This window comes from Lycium barbarum, chromosome 9 (assembly GCF_019175385.1).
Source record: "Lycium barbarum isolate Lr01 chromosome 9, ASM1917538v2, whole genome shotgun sequence".
Classification (NCBI taxonomy): Eukaryota; Viridiplantae; Streptophyta; class Magnoliopsida; order Solanales; family Solanaceae; genus Lycium; species Lycium barbarum.
Window position 1 is genome coordinate 74,982,014 of NC_083345.1, and position 27,753 is coordinate 75,009,766.

At 36.4% G+C, this 27,753-nt stretch overlaps 1 protein-coding gene across 8 annotated transcripts; it reads right to left on the reverse strand.

Annotated features, from left to right (window-relative positions):
- Nucleotides 1–701: 701 nt before the first annotated feature.
- LOC132608971 (probable RNA-dependent RNA polymerase 5) lies at nt 702–25,313 on the reverse strand. Of its 8 annotated transcripts, none has more exons than XM_060322796.1 (19): nt 24,655–25,306; nt 23,623–23,839; nt 23,397–23,556; nt 20,780–20,854; nt 20,180–20,330; nt 19,271–19,478; nt 19,109–19,196; nt 18,866–19,009; nt 17,803–17,877; nt 17,651–17,707; nt 15,705–15,811; nt 6,312–6,460; nt 5,835–6,060; nt 4,971–5,196; nt 2,527–2,669; nt 1,907–2,069; nt 1,580–1,724; nt 1,090–1,253; nt 702–1,001 (listed from the first exon to the last, which is right to left on the reverse strand). In XM_060322796.1, the coding sequence occupies exons 1-19, from the start codon at nt 24,977–24,979 to the stop codon at nt 768–770; spliced, it is 3,057 nt and encodes a 1,018-aa protein (XP_060178779.1). In that variant the 5' UTR covers nt 24,980–25,306; the 3' UTR covers nt 702–767. The 8 variants fall into 8 exon arrangements, with proteins under 8 accessions (XP_060178779.1, XP_060178780.1, XP_060178781.1 ...); XM_060322797.1 differs by having other exon boundaries at nt 17,651–17,722; nt 23,418–23,556; nt 24,655–25,305; XM_060322798.1 differs by having other exon boundaries at nt 6,312–6,409; nt 17,651–17,722; nt 24,655–25,305.
- Nucleotides 25,314–27,753: the final 2,440 nt, after the last annotated feature.

The window sequence follows — 27,753 nt, forward strand, 5'->3', positions numbered from 1 at the left end:
TTGTAGAAAGTAAGTTATACAACAAAACTATGTCGTAAAAAATAAATTACACAGAAACTATGTATTAAAGGCATAGCTCTGTAGTACAACAGAACAATGCCTTAAGACATAACTTTTGCCCGAATTGACATAGTTTGCTATGAAATCTTGTGTTGCGATATATATATATATATATATATTGCTGGGTCCGTACCCATACCTCATTTCATAGACCAATGAATAAGAGTAATTTAATCCACAAATTTTCATTAAACGAGAAATAAGGAGAAAAATGAAAGACCAGTCCATATAAAGGGTAATCCGCGCAATATTTTGATTAGTGCCTACTAGTTCGATTCGAAAAAACTAGCTCAAACCTAATTACTTAACCCGTGATTAACTAGTGGTCAATAATTACATTCAGTGGGTTCTTCTTGATGTTAATTGGTTTCCTATTTTTCATATCCCTTGATTCTCCTTGCTTGTGAAGGTCATTGATCGCTTTACCGGCCCCTCCAAATTAATTTTTATCCATGTTACTAATTAAATAAAAAAATCAATTATTAAAGTGTTTGACTTCGCTTAATTAGTAAAAATTTCTAACTAGCTTAATTTCCCTAGATATAGTTCCCTGTGACAATAGAACCCGACTCATAATTGGGTTAACTATATTGTTACGACCGTGTACTCTTTCTCACTTAGAGGAGTGAATTTCGACATCATCACATACAATGCTAAGTAGGCATTCATTCACTTCAATGTTGGTATCCTACAAAGTTACAACACGTCTACAATATTTCCTGCAGGATAGATGGCAAAATCGGTAAGGCCTTTTCTTTCCGATACATGGCGTGTATCCTGCAGAGAGCAGAACCAGCTACTTTCCAAGCAAAACCACATTTTTCGATGCTGTATGTGATCCTCGCATTACCATATGTTACATGATATATTGCAAGGGCCTCATTAAAAATGTCTTCGGTCTTTCTTTCACTTTGTTCAAACTCCACAGCACCATAGAGCAACTGCATTCCAAGAAATCAATAAAGCTCACTTCATTTGTCATAGGACAATATCTCTCTGACTGAAAGTTGACGTGAAGGAAAAACTAACCTTCTTGTACTTCTTTATAACTTCATTGCAAGAGGAGATTCTCAGTTCACAACCAGAGTTCATGGCCCTTGTCATATCCTTTTTGTACTCTTCATATCTTCCTCTCCACAGTGCCATGCATGTTTGAGGGATTTCAACCTCAAAGCAAGGCAGTTTAGAGATCTCTACACACAACAAACAATTAACACAATGGTCACTGAACTGCTATAATTTTCAATTGAATCATCAAAGTGTGCTTCACTTGTTATTTCTTATCAAACATTTGATAATAAACAAAAGATGTCTGCCTAAACAAGAAAGCACAAAAATCATATAACCTCATCCATCAATTTATAAGTTAGCTTGTGTTTCATGAAGCACAAAGACGAATAAATTATAAAGCTCCTGGAAAACATAAGCCCAAACATATATGCAACAATGGAGCTACGTAAACTATAAAAAACAGTTGGAAACACAAGTCCAAATATTATGCATGCAGAGGAGCTTTAACCTGTTACACACAAATCTTCGTCTGGATATGAGTCGACATGATCATAAATCTGACCCAGAATAGAAGTTGAATGATAGCTGAAGGGGTTCCATTTTTCCATATAGTGCGGGAACTTGTTTGCCTTCAGATCACGAGGGATGCTAACCTGTGTTGCCAGAATAACATGCAATGTGTTAGAAACTCTGCATTCAAGCTGAAAGGAAGATTGACGGCCAGTAAAACTTTTTGGTTCAAAAATAAACATTTTGAGTTATCATAATAGAAGAGTTAGAGACATAGATAAATAGATAGTTACCAAATCGAGGGCAGCATTTAAGTTAAGCTAACCTTCTTCCCACTTTTAGGTGCGTCTAATGCATCATAGTAGATGTCAATCAGGTGAAGCATCTTGCCTTTCAAGCTATGCATCTCGTCCACATCATCTCCTCGCAACATCAGAAGACGGTCCATAAATGCCAGCCAGCTATCAGCAGCCACAGACATATTGGCACTAAAACAGCAGAAAGAAACTACATCAGGAACAAGGACGAAGAAAGGCTATAAACAATTCTGAACAAGTAATAAATGAACGTGTTAGCCATGGTTAGAAGTATAACTAAAATTAGATTGTTAAGATATTCAACTTCAATCATGAATTTTGTGTTAAAGGATGAGGAATTGACAATCAGAGTTGCATATTTAGCGGGCCATTTAGGAGGTAGTATTACTCGTCTTGTACTTCTTTCAGTTACCGTTATCGACCACCTAGATTGTCTCTCCAATCCCAAGGAATATAACCAGAAAACACGCCAGCTCGCTGGATGTCAAAAACCATTCCCTTGCCTGTAAAAGCATCCCTCTGAAGCGGATGACATGTCAAAAGCTCTCTGGCAACAACTATGGTGTTTAGATTGCTAAACTTTTTGAATTAAACACCAGAATAAATTATGTAGACTTGTAATGCATACCCTTTAGCCTTTGCTTCCAGAAATTGCCGAAAAAGCTCATATTCCAATTCATCGGCTGAAAATTCAGTTGGCTTTTTGCTGACTGCCTTAGGAGTTGAATGCATGCGAGTCCATGGTTTACTTGTTGTATAAGAATCTACTAGCTGAAATGTAAAAACCAAACTTTGTACAACCGTATTCCTCTAAGACAAGTAATCAGAAATAGTTGAATGCATGCGAGTTCATGGTTTACTTGTTGTATAAGAATCTACTAGCTGAAATGTAAAAACCAAACTTTGTACAACCGTTTTCCTCTAAGACAAGTAGTCAGAAATTCTACTAAACGACCAATTTACAGCCCAACATAAAATATTGCGCCACGTAGCCATATTTTCAGTTTATACAACATTTTACAATATTATACAACCTTATATCTGGGGAAAGCATTATACATAATGTATCAACCTTGTATAGAAGTGTATAATAGCATATAAAAGGTGTTTATACACAAATATGAGCTAAACCGGGTAACAAATTGTATAATCTACATCTACATTATTATAAAAGCATGAATATAAATGTTGGTTGACCAAAATATCCCTTAAATATTGAATGACTTTTATGCCCTTAACTATTAACTTTAACTTCTACTAGAAAAGGACAAAAATGTCATTGAAAAGAGGTCATAACGTAGCCAGTTATTGATGTAAACACAAATTCTAAATAATCCAATCCTATTTAGGCCAAGTTATGCCCATTAGCTGACATACGGACTCTTTGAACCTTGAAACCTAATCAATTATGCAGCATATTTTTTAGCATTGATCTTCTTAGTACTGCCTAACGCTATAATCAATTAAATTGAGCACCATATATAACTTAGAAGTAGAGCTTTGTGTTTAAGAAAACATTAATATAATTACCATCTTCAATAAGTAATATTAATGTTGATAACATATTCTAATTTCAAATGACCAAACGGTAACTTTTTGCCTGTATTAGTTATACTCCATAAGCTACGGACCATAAGTCCATAACTGTGTCCTACCAATTATGTACTGAGAATACTAAAACCATATCAATTCTACACAGAAAGTATATAAGACTCAAAATTTATATGCTTAACGGTTGAAGGTAATTAAAATTGTAATAATATTTAAGACCCCAATATTTAAGATTTTGAATTCAATTAAAATATTGCTATCATATTAGAATAGAGAGAGACATTGTCATTACCCTTTCAAACATCAGTAATTCAATTTTTCGAATATTTAGAATTCTAAAGAAAGCTAATAGGTTCTAATAGCAAGACTTAATACGACTTATGTTACTTCGATTTGGATAGAGCTTGAGTTTTGTTATTTTTGAATTTGAGTAAAAACTGATTATATTATTTGCATTAAGATTTTGATAACTCCATCTTGAACTTGAGATATAGATCAACAGTATTGGCAATACAGTAAAATTAATCTGCAAAAGGAACTCTTGGTCAATGTACGTAACTCTCAAAACAATTTTATGCGATACAGAAAGGTTTATTATTTATTGCATTCGTGATTAACTAACATATTTTTTCCTTCTCTTCATTCCTAGACATTCTCAAATAATAATTTATTTGTCTGTTGGTAATTTCTCGACTTCTATGACAATATTCAACTTGCAAAATGTCAGTAAGATTGAAATGCTCTAATGCATAATGATTTTAAGGACCAAAACTTCTTATAATTGAGTTATTGGTTAATATGCAAATTCACTTTAGACTACTACTAGTATCTATTTAAAATTCTGATATTTTACAGAGGTCTTTTGATCCAAAGCACTTGCTAATAATTGGCATGATATTAACGTGCGAGGCACGTTCATAGAAACTAGTGTTGTATAAATATTGTATAAACTGAATATATGGCTACGTGGCGTAAATATTTTCTCCCAGTAGACATAGAGCGTAATTTTCCCTTAAATCCCCAACCCATAAAATCTCACCCTCTGCCACATCTAGAGCATGGACATATAACATGGGAACCCAGCACCGGGTAAATCAAAAAAGTGAGGTGAACCTTGGTTCTGAGGCCATGTAAGAAAATTGACCTGAGGATTGCCTAAGATCATATAAGGAGACTGAATTGCACCTCCCACACCAATGCAGACTCAATCCTCCCCCCCCCCCCCCCCCAAACCCACCCACACACACACAAAAAAACCCCGTCCCAAACCTCCCATGACGGGACATCTGGAGCGTGACAATACAATATGGGCGCCCAACATCGGGTGAACCAGGAACTAAGATGGGCCTCACTTTGATACCATGATAAGGAATGAACATTGGACCTAACCTAACCCAAAAGCTAGCTCATGATTGTCCAAGACCATATTAGGAGACCCGTTTTTAAATAATGTGGGATCTAACAATACATACTCCCTTCTTTACAAAAGTAACTCTTGAGAAAAGCGAACTGAAAACCAACCTTACGGTTTATGGAAACCCAATACATATCACCATCAAAGTCACCATTGGCAATCTCAGTAGCAGCTGACCTTGGACCTTTAGTGGAGAAAAATATACCATATTTGGCATCACCAACAATATCTACAAGCTCTTCCACATATCGAGCTTTCATCACATGTACATCTCCAAAGTGAAGACCAGGATTTCTATAGACCAAAACACACCCAGATACTTGACCATTATCTCTGCATTTGCGGTGCACAATTTAAAAAGGGATTAGTAGCTGAGATATTCCTCATAAAATGAGAATACTAAAATAAACATATTAGATCAGAATCTAAACCAATTATCATGTTTCAAAGCTTAAATATCTCTTTGGAAGAAAACCTTAGCTCAATGTAAGTTCAACATAGTGGTAAATGTCATTCTCTCCTCAGTTATCACTTATCATAGTTAAACTTCACAAAAACAAAGAATTCAAGTTGCTAAACGTTATGGCTTTAAGATAGTGTCTAAAAGATGGAGGCAGAGAGAAAAAAGTTGTGGATGGACGTAACAAAACAAAAAAACATCCGTGAAGTAGGTATTTATTTACTCATAATAATCATAATTTCCTTGGAGCTTAAGATAGTGTCTAAAAGAAGGAGGCAGACAGAAAAAAGTTGTGGATGGAAGTAACAAAACAAAAAAACATCCGTGAAGTAGGTATTTATTTACCATAATAATCATAGTTTCCTTAGAGCTCTATTTATTGTCAAGGAAAAACATCCTTACATTGCCATTGGCAGGTATATTTCCTTATCCTTATCTCTCAAACACAAAATATCAAAAACATATAAAAGCTCCAAAAGCTTGTACAGATAATGATGTTCAGTCTACTTACAGAATAACACAGACTTCATTGCTTTCCAGTACACCAGTGGGGTCAGCTGTTCCCATAAGATAAAAACTGTCACTTATAGGAAGCTTTCCTCCTCGAAGCTTAGTTCTTTCAATCTTTGCAAGCCTAGACAAGCGAGCATGGAGATGAGGTTCATTGGGAGGTATCCCAGACGATATCATCCTTGCTGATAAACAATCATCATCCATTTCTCTGTAGTTGATAGCAACTGTTTGAAGAGTTGAAGAAATGACTCAGCAAAAAAGTTCTGACAGGTTTCACATATTAAATGAGAGATAGTAACAGAAATAGTTGGACACTTATTCCTCCCCGCCTTTCTATGACTGAGAGAGTAACCATCATACGACAAAAGAACACTGAAGAATATAAGTTTGCAGCACGGGTGATTCCATGGTTATGTTATACGACTTATCAAAACAAGAAGATAAATGCAATAGGAGTATCTGAGTCTGCTATTACCTTTTAGAGCTGCCCGCTTCCTCAAGTACACTTGTTTCGTCTCTTCCAGAGCACTTCCCAAAATCTCCATAAAAAATCCTTTCTGGACTCCTCCATAGCTAAGCAAAGAGATTAAATGCTTGGACAGGTATGCCTTCTTTGGTCTATGACTAAAAAGGGCAGCCCGGTGCACTAAGCTCCCGCTATGCGCGGGGTCCGGGGAAGGGTCGGACCACAAGGGTCTATTGTACACAGCCTTACCTTGCATTTCTTTGGTCTATGACTAAAAAGAGAAAAAACCTAAGAATTAGGGAGTGCAATGCAAGTAGAAATGTCAGCGTTTAGTATTGAGTAAAATACCAAAAGTCCTCTAAGTTTGGCACACATCTCTCCCTGATGCATTAAAAAATAAGCACAAGAGTTTGTCATTTTCCAACATTGTTCCCGTGAAAGCAATTTATTAAGATGTCTTGTAGCCTGTAGGAGTTAAGTATAGACGTCTCCGTACCGATCCACGAGACTATACTAGTGTTGGTTTTTTAAAAGATGGGGCAGCAATTCCGGCGATAATTTTGCGTCACTTTCTCTCTGGTGGGTTTTGTGCAAAACCTGAAACCACCACAAGGTAGAGAACACAAGCAACCAAACCCCTAAAATTTCCAACCGCCGGAACCCTAATCCGGCGCCGTCAGTTTTTGTTTTTTCTTCCGGCAGATTTGTGTTTTCCAGCCACCTTTTCATAAAAAAAATTAAAAAAAAAATCCCAATAAAGTTGCACAACAATTCTGACCCCAACCATATAATTTTCTTTAAGATCCGGTCACTTTTTGTTTTTCGGGCGATTTCGAGCAGCCTCCGGCCACTTCTTTTGAGAACTTTTTTTTTTTTCAGTCAAGTCTCCCAGCAATTTCGCACAAACCCCAATAATTTTTTCCTGATTCTGATCACTTTCATATTTTCCAATGACTATTTTTCTGGCATCTTCTAGATTTGTTTTATTAGCACAATCAGCTAAGTTCCGTCCTTTTTGAAGTTTTGAGCCATGTCTCTCGGATATGATATGTTTGGCTCCAAAAACACGGGAATCGGAACTTCAAGCCCTATGATTACTTCCGAACCGTTAATGGGAAGTTCAAACTATTTAGCTTGGGCTTATTCGGTTGACTTGTGGTGCAAAAGTCAAGGTGTTCAAGATCACTTAACTCAAAAGGCTATTGTGGTTGATGAAAGGGCAAAGGCTAGTGAGGTTGATGAAAAGGCCAAAGCACAGTGGGAGAAGATTGACGCTCAATTATGTAGTCTCTTGTGGCGATCTATTGATCCCAAGTTGATGCCCTTGTTTCGTTGCTTCCAGACATGTTATTCAGTTTGGGAAAAGGCTCGCGCTTTATACACTAATGACATATCTCGATTTTATGATGTGGCATCTTGGATAACCAACTTAAAGAAACAATAATCAGATATGTCTACCTACTTGGGACAGGTACAGGTAGTCATGGAGGAATTTGAGCAGTTGATGTCAGTCACCACGAACGTTGAAAAACAACATGAGCAAAGACAGATGTTGTTTCTAGTTCTTACACTTACTGGACTTCCTACTGACCTTGATTCGGAGCGTGATCAAATTTTGGCTAGTCCTACGGTTCCTACAATTGATGAACTATTCTCTCGTTTGCTTCGTCTTGCTGCGCCTCCTAATCACACAGTGTTTCATCACCAACCGTTCACTCCTCTATTCTCGCATCTCAAACCGTAGAGAATCGAACATCTCAGTCTATGGATAATCGATGAGAAGGAGTTCGCTTTGAAAAATCTCGATCTAAGTGTAGTTATTGTCATAAGTTTGGACACACTCGTGACATCTGTCGTGCTCTGCATGGTCAACCACCCAACAATGCTCATGTTGCTCAGACTGACACTACAGGAAATCCGAGGCTTTTATTTGAAATTGAATATAATGAGTACCTTCAATATCGAGCAAGCAAGCAGATATCTCCACAAGTAGCCACAGATTCTCAGCCTAACACTTCTGTTGCTGGTAATTCCTTCGTTTGTGTTTCACAGTCTAGTATCCCTCCATTGGGGGCCGTTGACTCAGGCGCTTCTAATCATATTTCTGATAACAAGTCACTTTTGTCAAATATTATTTATTCATTGTCTCTTCCTCCGATTACTCTAGCCAATGGGATCCAAACAAAACCAAAAGGGGTTGGACAAGCTAATTCCCTATCTTCTGTCACTCTAAACTCTGTTCTTTATGTCCCTGGTTGTCCTTTTATCTTGCATCTGTCAGTCGTTTGACACGTGCCCTAAATTGTGCCATAATATTTCTTGATGATTCTTTTGTTATGTAGAGTCGCAGTACGGGATAGGTGATTGGTGCAGGATATGAATCACAAGGCCTATACTGTCTAATACTTACCTCTCCTAATTCCTCCACAGCATGCTCCATTACAGATTCTCCAGACTTGATCCATAAACGATTGGGACATCCGAGTCTGTTCAAGCTACAAAAGATGGTGCCTAGTTTGTCTAGTCTGTCCAAATTAGATTGAGTCATGTCAACTTGGGAAACACACTCACACTACCTTTCCACGTAGTGTTGAGAGTCGTGCAGAGTCTATTTTTGTGGTCCTAGTAGAGTCGGTTCACCTTTAGGATTTCGTTATTTTGTTAGTCTCATTGACGATTTTTTCAAATGTACTTGGCTATTCTTAATGAAAGATCGTTCTGAGTTATTCTCTATATTCAATAGTTTTTGTGCTGAAATACAAAATCAATTTGGTGTTTCTATTCGTACTTTTGTTAGTGATAATGCCTTTGAATACAAATCCTCTCAGTTTCAGCAGTTTATGACTCACCAAGGAATTATTCATCAAACATCTTGTCCCTACACCCCTCAGCAGAATGGGGTAGCAGAAAGGAAGAATAGACAACTCATTGAGACTACTCGCACTCTTCTCACTGAATCTCATGTTTCGTTGCGCTTTTGGGGCGATGCAGTCCTCACGTCTTGCAATTTGATTAATCGAATGCCCTCATCTTGTATTCATAATCAGATTCCATATTCCATAGTATATCCTCAGTCATCTCTATACTCTCTTCCTCCTCGTGTTTTTGGGAGCACATGTTTTGTGCATAACCTAGCTCCGGGGACAGATAAATTAGCTCCTCGCTCTCTTAAATGTGTCTTTCTTGGTTATTCTCTGGTTCAAAAGGGGTATCGTTGCTTCTCACTTGATATCCGTCGATATCTTATGTCTGCCGATGTCAATTTTTTGAGTCTCAACCTTACTTTAGATATCCTTCTGATCATCCTCATATCTCTGAGGTCTTACCTATACCTCAGGTTTTACCTACACTAACCTTTGAGGAATCTACAATTACTTCTACATCTCCTGTCACAGTGCCACCACTTCTGACTTATCTTCGCCGACTGCGTCCAACATCAGGTCCAGCTGATTCATGTCATGCCTCGGACCCTGCACCTACTGCGGACTTGTCTCCTCCTAATCAGCCGATTGCACTTCGTAAAGGTAAACGGTCCACTCATAATACTAATCCTCATTATACCCTCTTAAGTTATAACCGTCTATCATCATCCCATTATGCCTTTGTATCATCATTGTCCTCTGTCCCCATTCCCAAGTCTACAGGTGAAGCCCTTTCTCATCCCGGATGGCGACAGGCTATGATCGACGAGATGTCTACTTTACACAAGAGTGGCACTTGGGAGCTTGTTCCTCTTCCTTTAGGTAAATCTATTGTTGGTTGTCGTTGGATTTATGCAGTCAAAGTTGGTCCGAATGGCCAAGTTGATCGGCTTAAGGCTCGCCTTGTTGCGAAGGGGTATATGTAGATATTTGGGCTTGATTACAGTGATACTTTCTCCCCCGTGGCTAAAATAGCATATGTCCGTCTTTTTCTATCCATGGTTGTTATCCGCCAATGGCCTCTTTATCTGTTGGACATTAAGAATGATTTTCTCCATCGTGATCTTGAAGAGGAAATTATATGGAGCAACCACCTAGTTTTGTTGCTCATGGGGAGTCTAATCTGGTGTGTCGATTGCGTAGGACACTTTATGGACTAAAGAACTTGGCAAACTAAAGTATTTTCTAGGTATTGAGGTTACCCAACCCACGTCAGGTATTGTTATTTCGCAACGCAAGTATGCCTTAGACATTATTGAAGAAACAGGAATGATGGGATGTAGACCCATTGACACTCCTATGGACTCCGAATGCTAAACTCCTGCCAAGACAGGGGGAGCCACTCAGTGATCCTGGAAGATATAGCGGCTGGTTGGTAAGTTGAATTATCTCACAGTAACTAGACCTGACATTCATTTCCTATGAGTTTTGTAAGTCAGTTTATGGATTCTCCCTGTGATAGTCATTGGGATGCAGTTGTCCGCATTCTGCGATATATTAAGTCAGCTCCAGGTAAAGGACTGTTTTTCAAAGATTGAGGCCATGAGCAGATCGTTGGATATACAGATGTTGATTATGCAAGATCACCCTCTGATAGACGTTCTACATCCGGATATTGTGTGTTAATAGGAAGTAATTTGGTGCCCTGGAAGAGTAAGAAATAGAGTGTCGTTGCTCGATCTAGTGCTGAATCAAAATATCGAGCAATAGCTGTAGCAACTTGTGAGCTAGTTTGGATTAAGCAGTTGCTCAGAAAATTTGGAGAAATCAATAAATGGAACTTGTGTGTGAGAGCAAAGCGACCCTTCATATGCATCAAATCTAATATTTCATGAGGATTAAGCACATTGAGATTGACTGTCACTTTGTCAGGGAAAAGATACTCTCTGGAGATATTGTTACAAAATTTGTGAAGTTGAGTGATCAGCTTGCGGATATTTTCACCAAGTCACTCAGCCGTCTTCGTATTAGATACATCTGTAACAAGCTCGGTGCATATGACTTGTATGCACCAGCTTGAGGGGGACTGTTAGAATAGGAATTGGAATAGGATTTATATATCGTATCCTACATGGAAAAGGATTAGGATGTAGTGTCTATAAATCGGGCTCAATGTAATAATGTAGATACACAATTCAATAATATAATTTTTCTCCCATAATTTCTGACAGCTTCAGTTGCTGCAATTTAAAGAAAATTGCTCCTCCTCAATTTCTGCTTCTGTTGTTTGTGCTTGAGGATTGTTTTGAGTGTCTCTAGATTTGCACACTTTTGTAAAACGAAACTTTCTTTGGGTTTGTGCAGAAAAAGAACCCTCAATAACCTTGTTTTGTTTAACAGCTCTTTTAAAAGTACCGCTTTAATTTGGACAATTGTAGAACATAGCTGTTGTGAGGTTTTTTCTTCCATCACAGCATCCCATAAATCATAGGTTTCAAAGTAACACTTGAACTTCACTGATCAAATTTGGTAGTTTTCGCCGATGAAAGGTTTTGGGACATTCAAAGAGAGATTGCTACTTGCCATTTTTGAAAATAAGTTAAAACTGATATTGGTTAAAAATCGGTGCTAGTTGAAAATAAGCACGGGCTAAAAATGGGTTGAAAATAGTTTTTGAAAATAGTTCTTTAGATGAACTCACAGATCCCGTAAGATCAATGAGGTTCTTGATACCACTGTTTGGTTTTTTAATAGATGGGGTAGCAAAAAGGTTAAAAGTATTGATTGAAAAATTTATCTCAATATTTTTATTAAGCATTGGTGGGCTTTAAATAGCCAATTGAACAACAAAATCTGCAGAACAATTTAAAAAGCCTAATAAAACTCAACAACCTAATCTTTTTCTACAATTTAAATTCAAATAAAGTAGACTCATCCTAGAACTAATCTACTTATTATTCTAACAAGAAAAATAATGCAGTATCTGAAAGCAATTTTCAACAACTAGACATTGCTGATGACTCGTAAGACCGGTGAACTTAGGGCGGTTTCTGATACCACTTACCCTAAGTTGTGCAACCACAGGTAAATACTAACCTCTTATCAATAAGGTAGGGTGATGAGACCTCATTAGGCTCCTAACCCCTCGATTCCCGAGAAACTCGATGATCTCGAAGTTTTCCGAAGCCTGGCCAGTATGATTGGTTAGGGGTGCATGAGTTTTGTAGATCTGGAATCAACACTTACGTCTTGGAGAAGAAACCACATATATGGTTCGTGAAAGCCCGTAGCCCCACCTCCCTATCCTAGAAAAGCACAACTAACATGATTAAGGGCTTCTGTTTTCTAGTGACATAATTGAAACTGGAATGTCCACCGTGTAGAGTAGGGGTGTCAACTTGGAGAGTTGGGATGATTGTCAAGATGGGCTAAGCTAATAAATGGGCAAGTAATTAACTCATCCAAAGGTTACTTGGGCTGAAATGGGTTAAACAATGAATCATAATCCAGCCCGTCCAACTCTTACCAAATTTTTATTTCTTTGTTTGTTTTTTATAATTTGTTTAATTACTTACTAAAACTTTCTTTTATTATGGCTACCAGTGTCATTTGGCCCGGGCTAACTAAGATTAAAATTAAATTTGCAATTACCTTTTTTTCCACTCTATATGATATTAAGTTCTTGAAAGATTAGTCGATATTTTCTAACAAATTCCTAAAACTAAAGGCTCTCCAAAAATTTAAATTGCACAAAAGCATTTAAAAATTGAACAAAGACTTTTTTGTCCTTATTTTAGACTTTTTTTGGCATTATTTATTTGTTGGATTTTATTTAGATTTAGACTTTGAAAATTTCTTGAGATCCAACTTAGCGGTAACATTTGTGTCATTAAAAACATCCGCCATGAACTATAACATTTTCTTCCAAAAAGAAGAAAACAAATTTGGTTCAAGAAAGAAGAGACATCAATTATATATACTACATTTATTCTTTTGCTGAGATGTTAGTAGATGTTATTTCATTTAAAATATACAAACTACACTGAAAATATGAAGAGAATTAATTACTTTTCTTAATATAATTAAAACCTTTTGCTTTCCCAAAATTCAGGTGATGAGGAAATGACATTTCTTCCTTTTGTTAGTTTATAAGAGGAACATTATTTTATAAAATGTACATTCTAATCATTTTTTAAACAGAAATAAAGCTTCAACGCTTCATGTTTAATTTAATCATGTTTCCCTATGCTAAACACACTGCCTAATGGGCGGGTTGGGCTGGTCATGTTTTCCTTGGCTAATTTTGCCACCCCTAATAGAGAGTATTAGGATACCTATTTCATTCATTCGCTTTAATCATTGAAAATGATACACGATTCTTTATCAAGTTCGCAAGACACTATAAAGTTGCTATGACAAATTAGTAAACTTAGACCATCTTAAAGGATGTAACGAAATGGATCTTGGGACTAACTCAACCCCAACAAATTATTTTGGGGGACTCTTAACACTCCTCGCATGCTCAGACCTCGTTAATTGGAGCATGGACAATAATATGGAGGCCCAACATCGGTGGACTAAGAACTGAGATGTATTTTGGGGGACTCTTAACACTCTTTGCATGCTCAGACCTCGTTAATCGGAGCATGGACAATAATATGGAGGCCCAACATCGGTGGACTAAGAACTGGGATGGGCCTGGCTCTAATACCATGTAAAGAAATGGATCTTGGGCCTAACTCAATCTCAAAAGCTAGCTCATGAGGGGAGGATTGCCCATGTCTAAGGAGACCACCCATCCCTTTTTCATCCTATGTGAGACTCTTTAACAAAGGACATTGCGAGTTCAAGACCTCCGGCACGGGGGCAATTTTATCATATAATAAAACACTTGCTACTTTTAGATATATATATATATATATATATATATATATATATATATATATATATATATACTAGTATTAATGTGCGCGCTTTGCGCGTTTACGTATATCAGTAAGTATAAAAAATTAAAACCACATAGAAACTGTGTCGTGTGATCAATAGTTCGTGAAGGGCTTTCATGCCTTTAGTGGTATGCGTGTTGCGTGTGTACTCCAAATTAATGTGAATTTTTCTAAAACAACATAAGTATTATAGTGGTGCTTGATTGAAAGGTGAAACGATTGTTTAACTTTATATGAGTACTTTTGTAAGGCCCCATAAATTCGAAACGTGAAATTCAGTCAGTAGCGGCTTAAACATGTCAAAAACTGAACTAAGCCTATTAACGTGGTTAAGGTTGCACAAGAGGGTTCAACACTCAAAAGTTGTGTCTGGGAAGTATTATGTGTGTTTAGAAGTGAGGAGGAGTGGATTGAAGCAAGTGAAAACAATTTGAAATTGGAAATAAATTGGATATTTTCGTGAAACAGCAGCGACCGTCGCAGTGGTCAAAAGTTGGCCGCTGCAATGCTCAAAAATATGTTCTAGGCAGCCGTGACCGCTGCAGCGACCAAGAGTTGAGCGCTGCGACGGGCACACATGAAGCCTTTAAAACCCCACTTCGAGTTTCAATTCCTCATTTCAGACTTTGAAGAGCTCTCAAGGATTTTTCTCCCAATCCAATCTAGATTTTCCCCATAAATTCTTGGTCATTTCTTCACCTAATACGCGGATTAACTCATGAATTCTCATGTGGATTTTAGAACTCTCAAGTTTTCTTCTCAAGAACTCAAGTGAAAAGTATGGGTTGACACACGGTAACCACAAAAATGAAAATGTTGAGCTTGTAAAGATATTTTAAGTTAAAATTGGATGAAATGGGTTTGATTAATTTGAGGGTCTCCAATGGTTGAACAGGTGTTGTCGGAGGTTGCCAAAGACACGAGGACTTCGTAGTATGCTGCTTGAGGTATGGGTTGGTTTAGAAGGTGACATGATTTAATCTAACTTTGTGAAAGAGGCCAAAGGTACCTAACTTTATGAAAGGCCAATGGTTCCAACTATATGATAAGTGTTTTGGGAGTACTCTTAGGAACTTGGAAAATATTAGTAAAAGGGCCCAATACCTGAAACTACGTGTGCTGATGTAGGTCAAGTATCTTTCTGTTGGTTGGGGCGATTTCTGATGTTTCCCTTAATTGGGATGAATGTATTGCTAGCGTACTTGTCAAAATCGTACGGATTATGGTGAAAGGCCCTAGTCGATGCAGGAAAGGTGCTCGACTTTCCCGAAAGCACAAATAGTGACCCAACTCCCCCCCCCCCCCCCCCCACCAACCCTCAAATCTCAATGTCTAGGAACTTCCACCGAGAATTATATGCATGTTCAAAACTCAAGCTATGATGTTTTTGTAATAACTCTAATTAAATTACATGTTATTTAAGCAAAAATAAAAGAAAAGACGGATTAAGAATTTCATTTTAGGAAAAAAAAAACAACAACAACAACAACAAAAGTGGGCCAAGCCCAAAAGGAATAAGAAAAGAGCTAAAATCTGATGGCTTGCCATCAGACATGAGAGACGAGAAAGAAACGAGACAGCAATAGAGATGATACCTGATTGCAACTATCTCCAATGAGTTAAAAGTTGGTATGATTGAAATTGTTGGGTCTGTCTCAACCTTCACCATTGAGGGTCTAATTTGAATTTGTTGTGATCCAATCTAAGAGAATGATGAAAAAGTGAGTCGATTATTGAAGACTAAATAGCAACACAAAAACCAACCAATTAAAGGGGAGATAAAGTTTTCACATAACAGTCTGGATTTTTATTAATAGGAAAAACTATCAAAAACTGGGATTTTTAAATTAGCTGGCACGTTGAAGTTCAAACACAAAGAATACGATGAACATTGTAATAACTGGTCAAAGATGGAATTGCAATAGAAGATGTACAAGTCAAATGTGATTATCCATTAAAACAGGGTAAAGTACGTGAACTGTTTTGATGAAAAAGCTTCTAGCTAGAGGACAACTGGGTAGCTTCGCTAGAAGTATTATTTCAAGTAGTGCTGTCAAAAGACTATCAAAAGCTTTATGCAAGTACTTTTAACAGTACTATTTTTGAAAGCATTACCTGAAAACTTCTAAATTACAACGCCAAACCTATTTTAAATTAGCCAGCAAAATGGGTTATCCAAAAAATAATAATTAGCCAGCAAAATGCTCCACAAAGGATCAAACTGCATGTATATGCTACAGTAAATTTACAAAAGCATTTTCATGCTACAGTAACTTTATCAAAGCATTTCCATTTTACATAATGAACTTTAAACAGAGGTTCTATCAGTTTCTTTTCCTTTTTTTGGATAACCGAGAAATCTCAAGGACCACTGGCGCATGATTCAAAACTCGAAGGACAATGAGCCCTCCCTCTTCCGGTTTAATTTGATAGTGAATAAATCATCTTTTGAAGTGGTGCCTAAATTTTAAGCCTTAAAGTAAACTTGAATAGCTTCTAATTTGATTGTGGCTCAGTTGGTTGAGCATGAGGCTTTCATAATGGAGTCTCGGGTTCGAACCCCCTGCCTACGACAGCAGGGGATTTGCCTTCTGGGTCGAGCTCGTCGCACGGGGCTTGCCTAGTGGAGGTTATCTCTCCTGTATGGTTTGCGAGCTATTGCACAGGAGCTAGGTTTACCCTGTGCGTACCCGAAGGGTAGCGGCTGTGGGTTCCCATGTCATTAAAAAAAAAAAAGTGTTTTTCTTAACACAAAGTTTACAACCTAAAATTAATTTAAAACTTTTTTTCCAAGCACTTGAAGAAGTATGATTTGCTGCCAAAAGCACTTACATCTTTAGCATAATGCACTCCCAAGAGGGGCATTAGTAATGAAATTAAACGGTGAAAATTTTAAACCATCTATTCTGATAAACGCAGAAAGTGCTGGGATAAACACATGGTCAAAGTATTTGAAAGAAAATAGGGGCATCAAATAAAAAACCACGAACAACTTAATAGAAGCCAAAACATATCATCTAGTTCAACCAGTGATAGGACAGAACATAAGCAGATGCACAGGGCTAATTATCAACTTATCATTTCTTTTTTCAATAATATATTAGTATTCTTCCATAACAAAAAAAAATCGAGTTTTTAATCGTTAACCAATGATAAAATACAGAGTTTCTATGCTACCTCTTCGATCAAAATACTACTCTTAAGAGATGATGGAAAGTTTAAACCAAGGCAACCTCTCCATAAAACTTTCTTGGACAATTTTTCTTCTATAAAAAAGTCATTTCTTCTTTAAGATTGCTTTTTGGATGTTGGAATTAGTTTAAACTTGATGGGCTGAGGAAATAAGAGTAAAATAGAGAAGAGTTTGTTTATCTAACAAATGAAATGCTCAGAGGCATACATGGAACCTCATGTATCAAACATCTTTTTTCTTTAGGCTGCATGATCTAGGACTTATGTGATATGTCAAAGGTAAAAAGAAAAAATGATCAAATACAGCATTAAACATATAGCATATCTTAATTGACAGATGCAGAAATACCTTTCTATTAACAAGAAAAGTTCCCTTGATGGCACATCCATTGTAGAACAAACGGCACTGCATCAACAAAGGCTTGGAGGAAGAACATTGACATAATTAATGAAGCCTATTTTGGAAAATCAAGTATAATAAAGTATTCATAGATTAGATACCGGTTCCCTATTCCATGATCCAGCCGCTCTTCTTTCTGCAGTCATGCCATCAAGGTCCACAATATCAACAAAATTCTGGAAAAAGATTATTTGATTAATGGAGAGTTATACCAGTCCAAGAATAAACAAATATCAGCAGAGGCAAATGACGATGCACAATCCCAAAGAGCTTCAACTAAAATGGTCCCTTAAGTTTAAGGATTGCTCCATTTTTGTCTTCCTCATCTAACACTGAACAAATCTAGCCCTTTAAGTTTACAAGATTGGAATACTTTTGCTCTAACCAACCCGAATTCTAACAGATTTCCTCAAACATCAACTGAATTACTCATGTATAATCCGTTAATTTTGGGTTTGGCCATTTTCATCCTTCTTATGTAAAACAGAACAGATGCAGTCCTTTAAATTTACAAATTAACAATATTTTGGGTCCAATCTAACAACATTCAAATGAATTCACTACAAGTTAACGGAATTGATCATGTGTAAAACCAATTCAAGAATCAACAAAAGTGAAAGGTGGGTTCTTTCAATACCATGATTACCAGGAGCGTGGTGAGGCCTTGTGATGGTAAGATTCCTTCAATATTTTTTTCTAATCTCCTTTTCATTGCAATCAAATAAGTATTGGTATGACCGATCCGCAATTGAGTAATATCTTAGTTTTGGGAAGTTCTTAGGGGTGTCCTTTGAAGGAATGGAGGAGAACTCTTGCAGATCATCGAGCAAGAGGCAAGGAGTGATGTTGATATAGTTAATAACGACAGGATCAATAAGGAAAGGCAACCGGTGGAAGCACAAAAAGAGGAAGGAAAAATGGTGGTGTATGGAAGAAGAAATAGGATTGTAGCTTATGAAAAATCTAGATTGCGCAAACATTTAAACCTCACATTTTGTAATCTTTAATCCTACTCTTGGTCCAAGTAAAAATTTCACTTTCCCTTTTCCTTAGAAGTTCCTCAGGTAAGTTCTTTATACGGCATTGAAACGATAAATCTGAACAAATTCCAATTTCAGGGTTTCTCTTCTATAAAAAATAAAAAAATAAAAAGATTATGCACACCTCATAATTTTCATCCTTTATATATTCTGCTTTGGAGAAATCTTTGGGACAATGCATAGCTAAATCTTCTGATATGAAACCAGTTCCATCAGTATGTATACGAGGTTCGCCATCTTCATCATGAATAGTACAACCATTTTCATCCTACATTAATTACAATAAAAGGATAAACAAATTTACTCGACATAGTTACCCGAAAAACACAACAGGGAGTAGAAATATATGAAAACAGAAAATCGCTACCCGACAAAGTATATCTTCAATTCTTTCAATGGTGACAGAAGCAAGATTCACTTGAAGCTTAATTGTCTTTGAAAGAATTAATGAAAGCCTGCATGTATGCATGATTTACTACTCGGCTAAGAAAGTTTAATATTATTAAATATAATTATTGAGGAGACCAACCTGGCTGCATATTTTGCCATATTAGAAACCATATGCACATGCATGAAATGACACCTTGCTTGACTGATTCTTTTGGTAGAAAACACATAAGATCCTCCATCATTGCAAGTTTCAGTAGACTCAAACCTAACAAAGTAGCACTTCAAAGAAGCTGCTTTTGTTTTCATCAGAGCTGGGTTTTTCTTCCTCTCTTTATCATCTTTATACACTGCACGAGAACCATACCGTCAGCAAAGAGTTAGAATGGAGCCAAAGGTTAGGATTATCAGGTGTAACAGCAATTATTTCAATAATAACGGTAACAATAACAACAAGAATAATAATGAAAATGATTGTCATAGTGTGGCGTGATGGGGATTATTGAAAGTTGGGAGACGCATTAAGAGTTTCTTTAGAATCATTAACGATATTCTCTAAGCATAGTTATTTTATTTTTATTTTCAAAAAAGAATCAAGAGAACCATTATAATATAGTGTGGAATTTTTAATGATTATGCCACAACAATTTGGAATATCAAAAATTAGGCATCTTCCTTATTACATAAACTCAAAGGAGTCCTCTTTTATGCCGCGAACAATCATTTCAACAGCAGCTCTTTTTTCATCTTTTCAAGATTAAAAGCTCAAGTGAAAGTCAAGAGAATCATTTAGAGTATTGTGTAGAATATTCATTCCAACAATCAGAAAAATTTCCTTGTTTCATGTTGCTCCAAATTCCTACATAAGCAGTCTTTCTTTGCGTTGCTAACAACAAATTTCAAGTTTACAGCAAGTTGTTTTTTTCTCTTCTTTTGTCATTTTCAAAAGAACCAAAATGAAATTTCAAGAAAACATACCAATAACACGTTGATGTATAATTTACAAAAAGAAAGGGAATTTCATAAATCAAGGAAAAGAATGCAATGTCACCAAAAAACCGGTAGCATCTCAAGCCAACAAGAATGCCTTCCTCAACAATTATATTGGCACAACATGTATCTTCAACAAATTTGACAATCAGTACATTGTCATCTCCCAGGGCTCTCTGTAAGTGAGTCCTTGTTGTGCTCAAGTATGGACCCTGGATAATTTAAAGCCCAATAATTTGATTAATGTCAAGCCAGGAACTAAGGTATATAAGCTTAACAATACAAGGATAGCACATGATTTAAATACTATCAAATTTTATGCTACGCAAAAATCCTAAAGCCAAAATTGATGGTCACTGAATAAGCTAAAATCTCTTAAAAATTGAAGACAAATAAGATAAAGTCCTTTTTTTCACAAGTAAAACTAAGAAAAATACTCTAACTAGAAAACAATATACAAAGAAACGAACTGGGATACTGCTAGAGATAACAATTTCTCCGTTTCATTTCTATGCTCAGTATGAAAAAGTTCTTCAAACGCTAGCAATACTCCCTCCAACACTTAGATGGAAAAGAGGATTTAGAAAAACCATTAACAAGAGGTAAGGATTGCAATGTAAATGATCTATGAAACGAGTGACCACAGATTGACAATACGAACCTTGAGGGTACAGTATCCATTCTGTTTAATGTGGCAATAGTAGAGATGTGTCTTCCCGCAATTCCAGTCCAAGTACTGCAATGACGAAGAAAATCTGTAAAACAAGTGCTCAGCATCACGACATACCTAGGCTAAGGGGTACTCCACAAAATAGATGAAAGAATAAGCCGACACAATTGCATATCTTTCAGCACTACCTTCACCACAGGTACAACTTATGTGTGTTGTCTAAGTCCAATTAGCGAGTGGGAAACCAAAAAAAGAGGAAGACAGGAACCCATGTTTGACTAATTAAGTATTACTTGTGGGACATTTTTAGCTTATAAAGCAATTCAGATTTACAATTTAGATGTGCATCTTTGGCTCTAACTAGATTGGCTTTGAATCTAGGTCATTAAACAACAATCTCCTTCTCCCACTTTTTGACCTACCTTTTAATCTTTTGGGTTGTCCCAAAAATTAAGACCTACCTAGAGTATCAAGAAGGTACTGCAAAACTTACATCAAGCGATCACAAATATGCATACACTATTACAATCCCAAACAATTAAAAAACAAAGATATGTTTTATATCATTTTGTTCCTGCACCAAAACTATAAATTCTGAAAGCATCTGTTTTTCACAAATGATATTTGTAGTTTATGGTCTTCAAAGCATCCCTTATTGCTGTCAAGCCAAATAGTCCACATGATGCAAGAGGGATGGTTCTCCAAATCTGCTTGCTTTAAGCTTCTTTGTGCCTAGTTTCTGATTACGCAACACTCTTTCGACAGTTTGAGGCATCACCCATTGCACACCACATTTGTTAAGAAAAAGATACCATAGTTGTCTTATTTGTCAGCAATGTAATAGGTACTTCTAACTATCCACAGCTATAATCAAATACGACTGAGGGAACCAAATCATTGCTTTGAAAGGGCAAATCATTGCTTTGAAAGGGCCTATTCAAGCACTTATGAAGATTTTCTATTCTGCTTTTGAAAAAGCTCTTATCGATCTTAAACTGGCTCAACTCTATTTTTTCATCTTCCAGGATTTTAGTGTTGTCTTTAGGCCATGCTATAATTTGAGCTACCTGCGCATAACTCCTCAAATTAACAAATGTGACACTGATGATATAGACAACACTAAGACTCTTTGTCCCAAAATACTTCTCCTGTTATTTTTTTCAGTTTGTTCTAAAATATTATCTGCTCTCATTAAACTTTAAGTTCTATTACACATTAAATACCACCAAAAGTTTAAAGCTATACTTTCACTCTTCTTTATATAATTATATTACTTATACTCTAAGAGTCTAAGTTACATGGACCGGTTTAAAAGTGTGTATCTAGTAAGGTGTTTGCAAGTATACGAGCAGGGTCGGATCTATTAAGCCCCGAGGGGATGCCACGCCACCCGCTAGCTTCGGTGAAAACGCTAGGTATATATGTATACATTAGTATAAAATAATATGGAATAATTTGATTGCCACCCGGAGTAACAGATGATGACTCAGTGCCGGTGGCAAAGGGCAAAGGCTGCCTCCCTTGGTGGTGAGGGTTCGAGCTTCACCAGCAACATTTTTAACAAAATATTTTGCTTGCTGCACTAAATAAACACACAGCAGCACACATACAAGGTAAATTCCCACAAATTTAGGAACCCATTATCAGTTAGTATCAGCTATACATTTTAAAAAATGAATTTATCTTAATGAATGAGATTACTCCACAAATTTAGGAACCCATTTATATCAGTTGCCTCTTTCTTTCTTTTTTTTTTTTTTCCTTCTTTTCGTTAATTCCTCTTGACTTGCTTTTATTTTTTCCTCTCTTATTAATTATTTGCTTAATATAAAAAGTTAAATTATCATAAGTTTTATAGTTCAAATATCTTCTCTCTCAGGTCAGAACAAAAACGTCATGCGCCAAGTTGTTATAGTTATTATATTTTTCCGTTCGATCGATTTATCTAATCAAAATTGAAAAGACGAATAACCTGACCTAAAGCCCAACGTCATCAAACTGACCAAATATTTACTCTATTTGGATTTTTTTTTTAAATATGGCACCCGGAACATACAAATCCTGGATCTACCTCTGTATACGAGTACTCTAGTTTTTTGCCAAAGGATCTTCACAATCCCCACACCCATTGGCACGTATATGTCAAGGAAAGTGGTGCACGTATATGTCAAGGAAAGTGGTGAAGGATCCAAGTAACATAGCTTATTCTACTCTTCTACAACTAAAGAAAACTAAGAACATGGCGCCACATGTTCCTCAACAAATATTAGTAACAATTTATATCAATTGCATATTAAGGTATGAAATTCAAATTTTTATCCTTTTTTTTAAAAAAAAAGTTTTGTATTTATTCTTTGTTGTAATCTTCAAAACACAAAGGCCGGAGTATGGCTCCCCATTTTCTTCAGCAAGTACTAGACAATTTTTATCTTTAAACTTTCTTTACATAATCATGCCAGATTATAAGAAGGCAACCAAATTAGGATAAAATAAGATGCTAATAGAGTAATTATCAAATATATAAAACCACAAAAAAAGTCCATACAAAAAAGAAAAGATTGAAGGTGAGAAACAGCATATGCTTGTATTAATTAAAAAAATGAATCACCTTCGACGAGAGGTTATGTACCTTTGATCTATCTGACTCAGCATAACATGCTTTTCCAAAAGTATTCCAAATTTCTGATTCAAAATCAGTCATGGGAAGATTTTTCTTTCTTACAATATCATCAGCAATTTTAGGGGATATAACATCTTCCAACTTTTTGCTGCCAACAGCAGAGATTCAAGTCACATACAGTTACCAAGTGTAACATTAGGCTATTGGGACTAACCTTCCAATGTAGCTCAATATTAAAAACAATTTTAGGAATTCAAGTTCACTGAGGACCATCAACTGTTGGCTGATATTAGGTGAGGTTCTTCTACAATTAGATTTAGGCTCTTGGTGAAACGATAACCGGCGATTAACTTTCTGAGGGCTTGCACAAGATGAGGAGCCAGTCTCAAGCTTTGAGTTAGAAGAACTTTCACCTTGTACACGTTTACCCTCTGAGCATAGAAAGTAGAAACATATAAGTTAGTTTATGACAAAGTATGTGTTCTGTATGGAGGAAATCATTTTTCATTTTTTCTCAACAAAATTTTCTTTGGAAAACCAATCCCACAAATGTGATTCCGTATTAATTGTCTCCTCCTCACCCTAGAACTCGACCCACACCCACCCCCCGCCACAATCCCACCGTTTAACCCCACCCCCCAAGCAAACCCCACCTTACCACCACCCTTGAATACACCTAGCCTTCACCCACCCCTCAACCACTCCACCACTCGCCCATCCCCTCCACCACCCTCCACCTAAACCCACCCCTCCACTACCCAAAGCACCCACCCTCCACCACCCACCCCCAACCACCCCACCACTCGCCTATCTCCCACCACCCCCAACCCACCCGCCACCACCCACCCCCACCCTCCACCTCCCCACCCCAAACCCACGCTCCACCACCCCCGACCCCCCCACCCCCCAATAATTTTCTATTTTATATACTTATATTACTTCTATACAAAATTATAAAAAATGGAAAAAAAAAATCTTACCCCCTCCCCTCACCACTCCCCTGCTCCACTCCCAATTTTCTACTTCATATATATTTTATTTTAGTTTTATAAAAATTCTTTACCCCCAGGTGGTGTAGTGGGGTGGGGTGGGGGCGGCGGTGCATTTTCCAAAAAAAAAATTCCACTAACCACTCGTGACAAAACAAGTAGAAATTCACTTAATCTCAGAGAAGAACACAAGAAAACATTTTCCTCCATACCGAACACACCCAAAAGCAACTAAAATTTTAGCAGAAAATGAGTACTTGGGGTTGGAAAGAGAGAAGAAGGGGAAGGGCGCTTAAGTGGACTGTTAAAAGGGCTAGAGGAAAGACAATCCGGATAGTGATCCATCAAGTAAACAAGAAAACCAGAGAGAGTCTTCTTTATGGGACGAGATGATATGATTTTAAGCATTGCTAATGACCCTTGTTCACCTATACAACTCAACCTTCTCCTTATGCTAATGTCTGGTGGTTTTTGACACTGCTCACTGCATATTTTCATGATCATAGACTCTACAGAGCACGGCAAGGGTGCCTCAAGAATACATGCAGGAACATCAAGTTCTTCCTCAAATGGATCACCCATGATGGAAATCCTTCTCTATACAAGTACAAGTTCTGGGGTAGGCGTCTATTTTAGCTAAGAAACTTGAGTAATACAATTTTCCCGCTAAGGGCTTCGGATACTCCTTGACTGTAAAGGAAAGGGGCTGCTTCTATGCGAAAAAGAAGACTCCTAACCTTCGGGAGATCACTGCTTACTCTTTTTTACACTTTGTCACTTGTTCAAACAAAAGATTATGTTTCCTGCTTTTTGGGTTCAGTTGGAAAGCAGACTACTTTCTTCTTGTTTTTTTCTACTATCTTGTAATTTCATCTTTCTTGAAGCACAAGTACTTTACTCATTGCGGCTTAATACGATCGTCGCCTAAAGCGGCCTTATTTTTTCTGAATAATAACAATAATTACTGCATAATATCTTTTAAAAAAAATTAATCTATAAATCAATTATAGGTAAAATTAGGCTTCATCCTCCCTTAATTAAAAATTTTAGGTTTGAGCTTCAGAATAAAAAATTGGGCAATTCGCAAGAATGCTCTTATTTTAGGGTGGTCTTTAATTTTTACTCATTAAATTGATGATCTTTAATTTTTGTCCTTCACTAAAACCCCTTGATCTTAGTCAAAAATTAAAAACAAATTAAGGTAGAGTTTGGATTCGCAAGCAAAATTCTGCATTCAGGCAAAATTTTTCTACTTTCAGATAGAGTTTTACCTTCAGCCTTTCAAAACACCTAAAGGCAAAACCCTGCCTTAAGGCCTAACTTTGTCCCGAATAGGCCTAACTTTACTACAAAATTATATCTTGTAAAATGGTCTTTGTTTTTTACTACATCGGGATTCGATCCCAAAACCTTATGATATTAGGTGAAAGGGGCAAAAATTAAAGACCACCAATTTGAGGGGCAAAAATTAAAGACCAGTGCATTTGAAGGGCACTCCGCATAAAAGATTGAAAAAAATTTGCTAGGAAATGCTTCCCCTCTTTAATCGATCTTGCATATCTTGAAATTGAATTTATCAAGAAATTTAATATAGGTATCAAACACCAAATAAAAAGAAATGGCGCCCTAAAATTTTGGGAGTTCGGAACCAAAATGACTCAATAAAAAACCAAGGAACCAAAATACCCCAACAAAAAAAAAAGCTACAAAACTACCTTTAGCACATTAAAATACTGCGCTAAAGCAGTTCACGGAGACGGAGCCGTTAACTGCTTTAGCGCAGTATTTTACTGCGCTAAAGAATATATTTTTTGTATAGCGCAGTATTTTACTGCGCTATAGTGAGCACTAAAAAACAATTTGGTAAACTTTTTTTTTTTTTTGCAACACTTAGTGTTTTATCCATAATTTAACCAACGATTAGTCGTGTGTCAAGACTCTGAAACGTCAATATTTTATATAGAACCTGATATTTTTTTTCTGCGTACAATAATGTAGGCTCAATACATCAAGGATACGTAAACGTTCGGATCGTCATTTTAGGGGTTGAAAAGGTGCCCGAAGTAAGTTTTGTTTGAAAAAAACTTAGTGTTTGACTGTAAGGTTATTTTAATCAACTTTATATGTCGAGAAAATTAATCGGCTTTATTTTCAAAAAATTAAAACCATAGAAGTGAAATTGACATTCACAGCTACATTACCACGGGATTTTTACGTTGAAATCTATTGTGTATCATCATATTATAAGTAAATAAAACTGAAAATTTCACGCTAATTTGGGGGGAAATTGAAATTGAATGGGATAAAAGGTGTTTTTTAAAAATCGGCTCGGCCAAATTGCCTTGTTGCTGTTTGTCCGCATAGATCTCGAAAAAATAAGCAAGTTAAAAAAAAAACGCGTAAAACGGACGTCCGAGCGCAAAGTTATGACCATCTAAAGTTTGACCAATTTACAACTAGTTTTTCTCCCTATATTTTTTAGAATTAGATTTATATTCAAAATAAAGTTATGTCTTGATTAAAAACAACACGCTTAAATCAAAATCTTAAAAAATAAAACACTTAAACCTAAAGTTTCCAAACAAAACTTACTTCGGGCACCTTTTCAACCCCTAAAACGACGATCCGAACGCTTATGTATCCTTGATGTATTGAGCCTACATTATAATACGCAAAAAAAAAAATCAGGTTCTAAATCTTGATACACGACTAATCGTTGGTTAAAGTATGGAAAAGAGAACTCTAAGTGTTGCAAAAAAAAGATTTATTAAAATAAGATGTTGCAATCTTTTTATGGAAAAAAACACTAAGTGTTTCTTAAGTGTGTTATTTTTTAATGCGTAACTTTATTTCGAATATGTTACAAAAAGAAATCGCGTAAATCGAACGTCCGAGCGTAAAAAATTGCGTACATTCGAAATAAAGTTACGCATTAAAAAATAACACACTTAAATCTAAACCCTAAAAATAAAAAAATTTAAGCTAATGACAACAAGTCTTTAAATAAAAATAGACGCCTATGTATATAGAACATTCAAACCTAAAGTTTTCAAACAAAACTTACTTCGGGCACCTTTTCAACCCCTAAAATGACGATCTGAATATTTACGTATCCTTGATGTATTGAGCCTATATTATTGTACGCAGAAAAATATCAGGTTCTATATAAAATATTGACGTTTCGGAGTCTTGACACACGACTAATCATTGGTCAAAGTATGAAAAAAACACTAAGTGTTACAAAAAAAAAAGTTGGTCAAAAAACACTAAGTTTTTTCAAACAAAACTTACTTCGGACACCTTTTCAACCCCTAAAATGACTATCCGAATGTCTATGTATCCTTGATGTATTGGGC

Bases quoted from the DNA above. Each gene is read 5' to 3' on its own strand.
- LOC132608971 (XM_060322794.1), bottom strand. From the start codon at position 24,979: ATGGGTGATCCATTTGAGGAAGAACTTGATGTTCCTGCATGTATTCTT. The intron at 17,723-17,802 runs GTATCTAATCTA...TCTTCCTCCAAG, and splicing joins GATCATGGAATAGGGAACCG to CCTTTGTTGATGCAGTGCCG. The intron at 2,670-4,970 runs GTTGGTTTTCAG...TTTACATTTCAG, and splicing joins GGGTTTCCATAAACCGTAAG to CTAGTAGATTCTTATACAAC.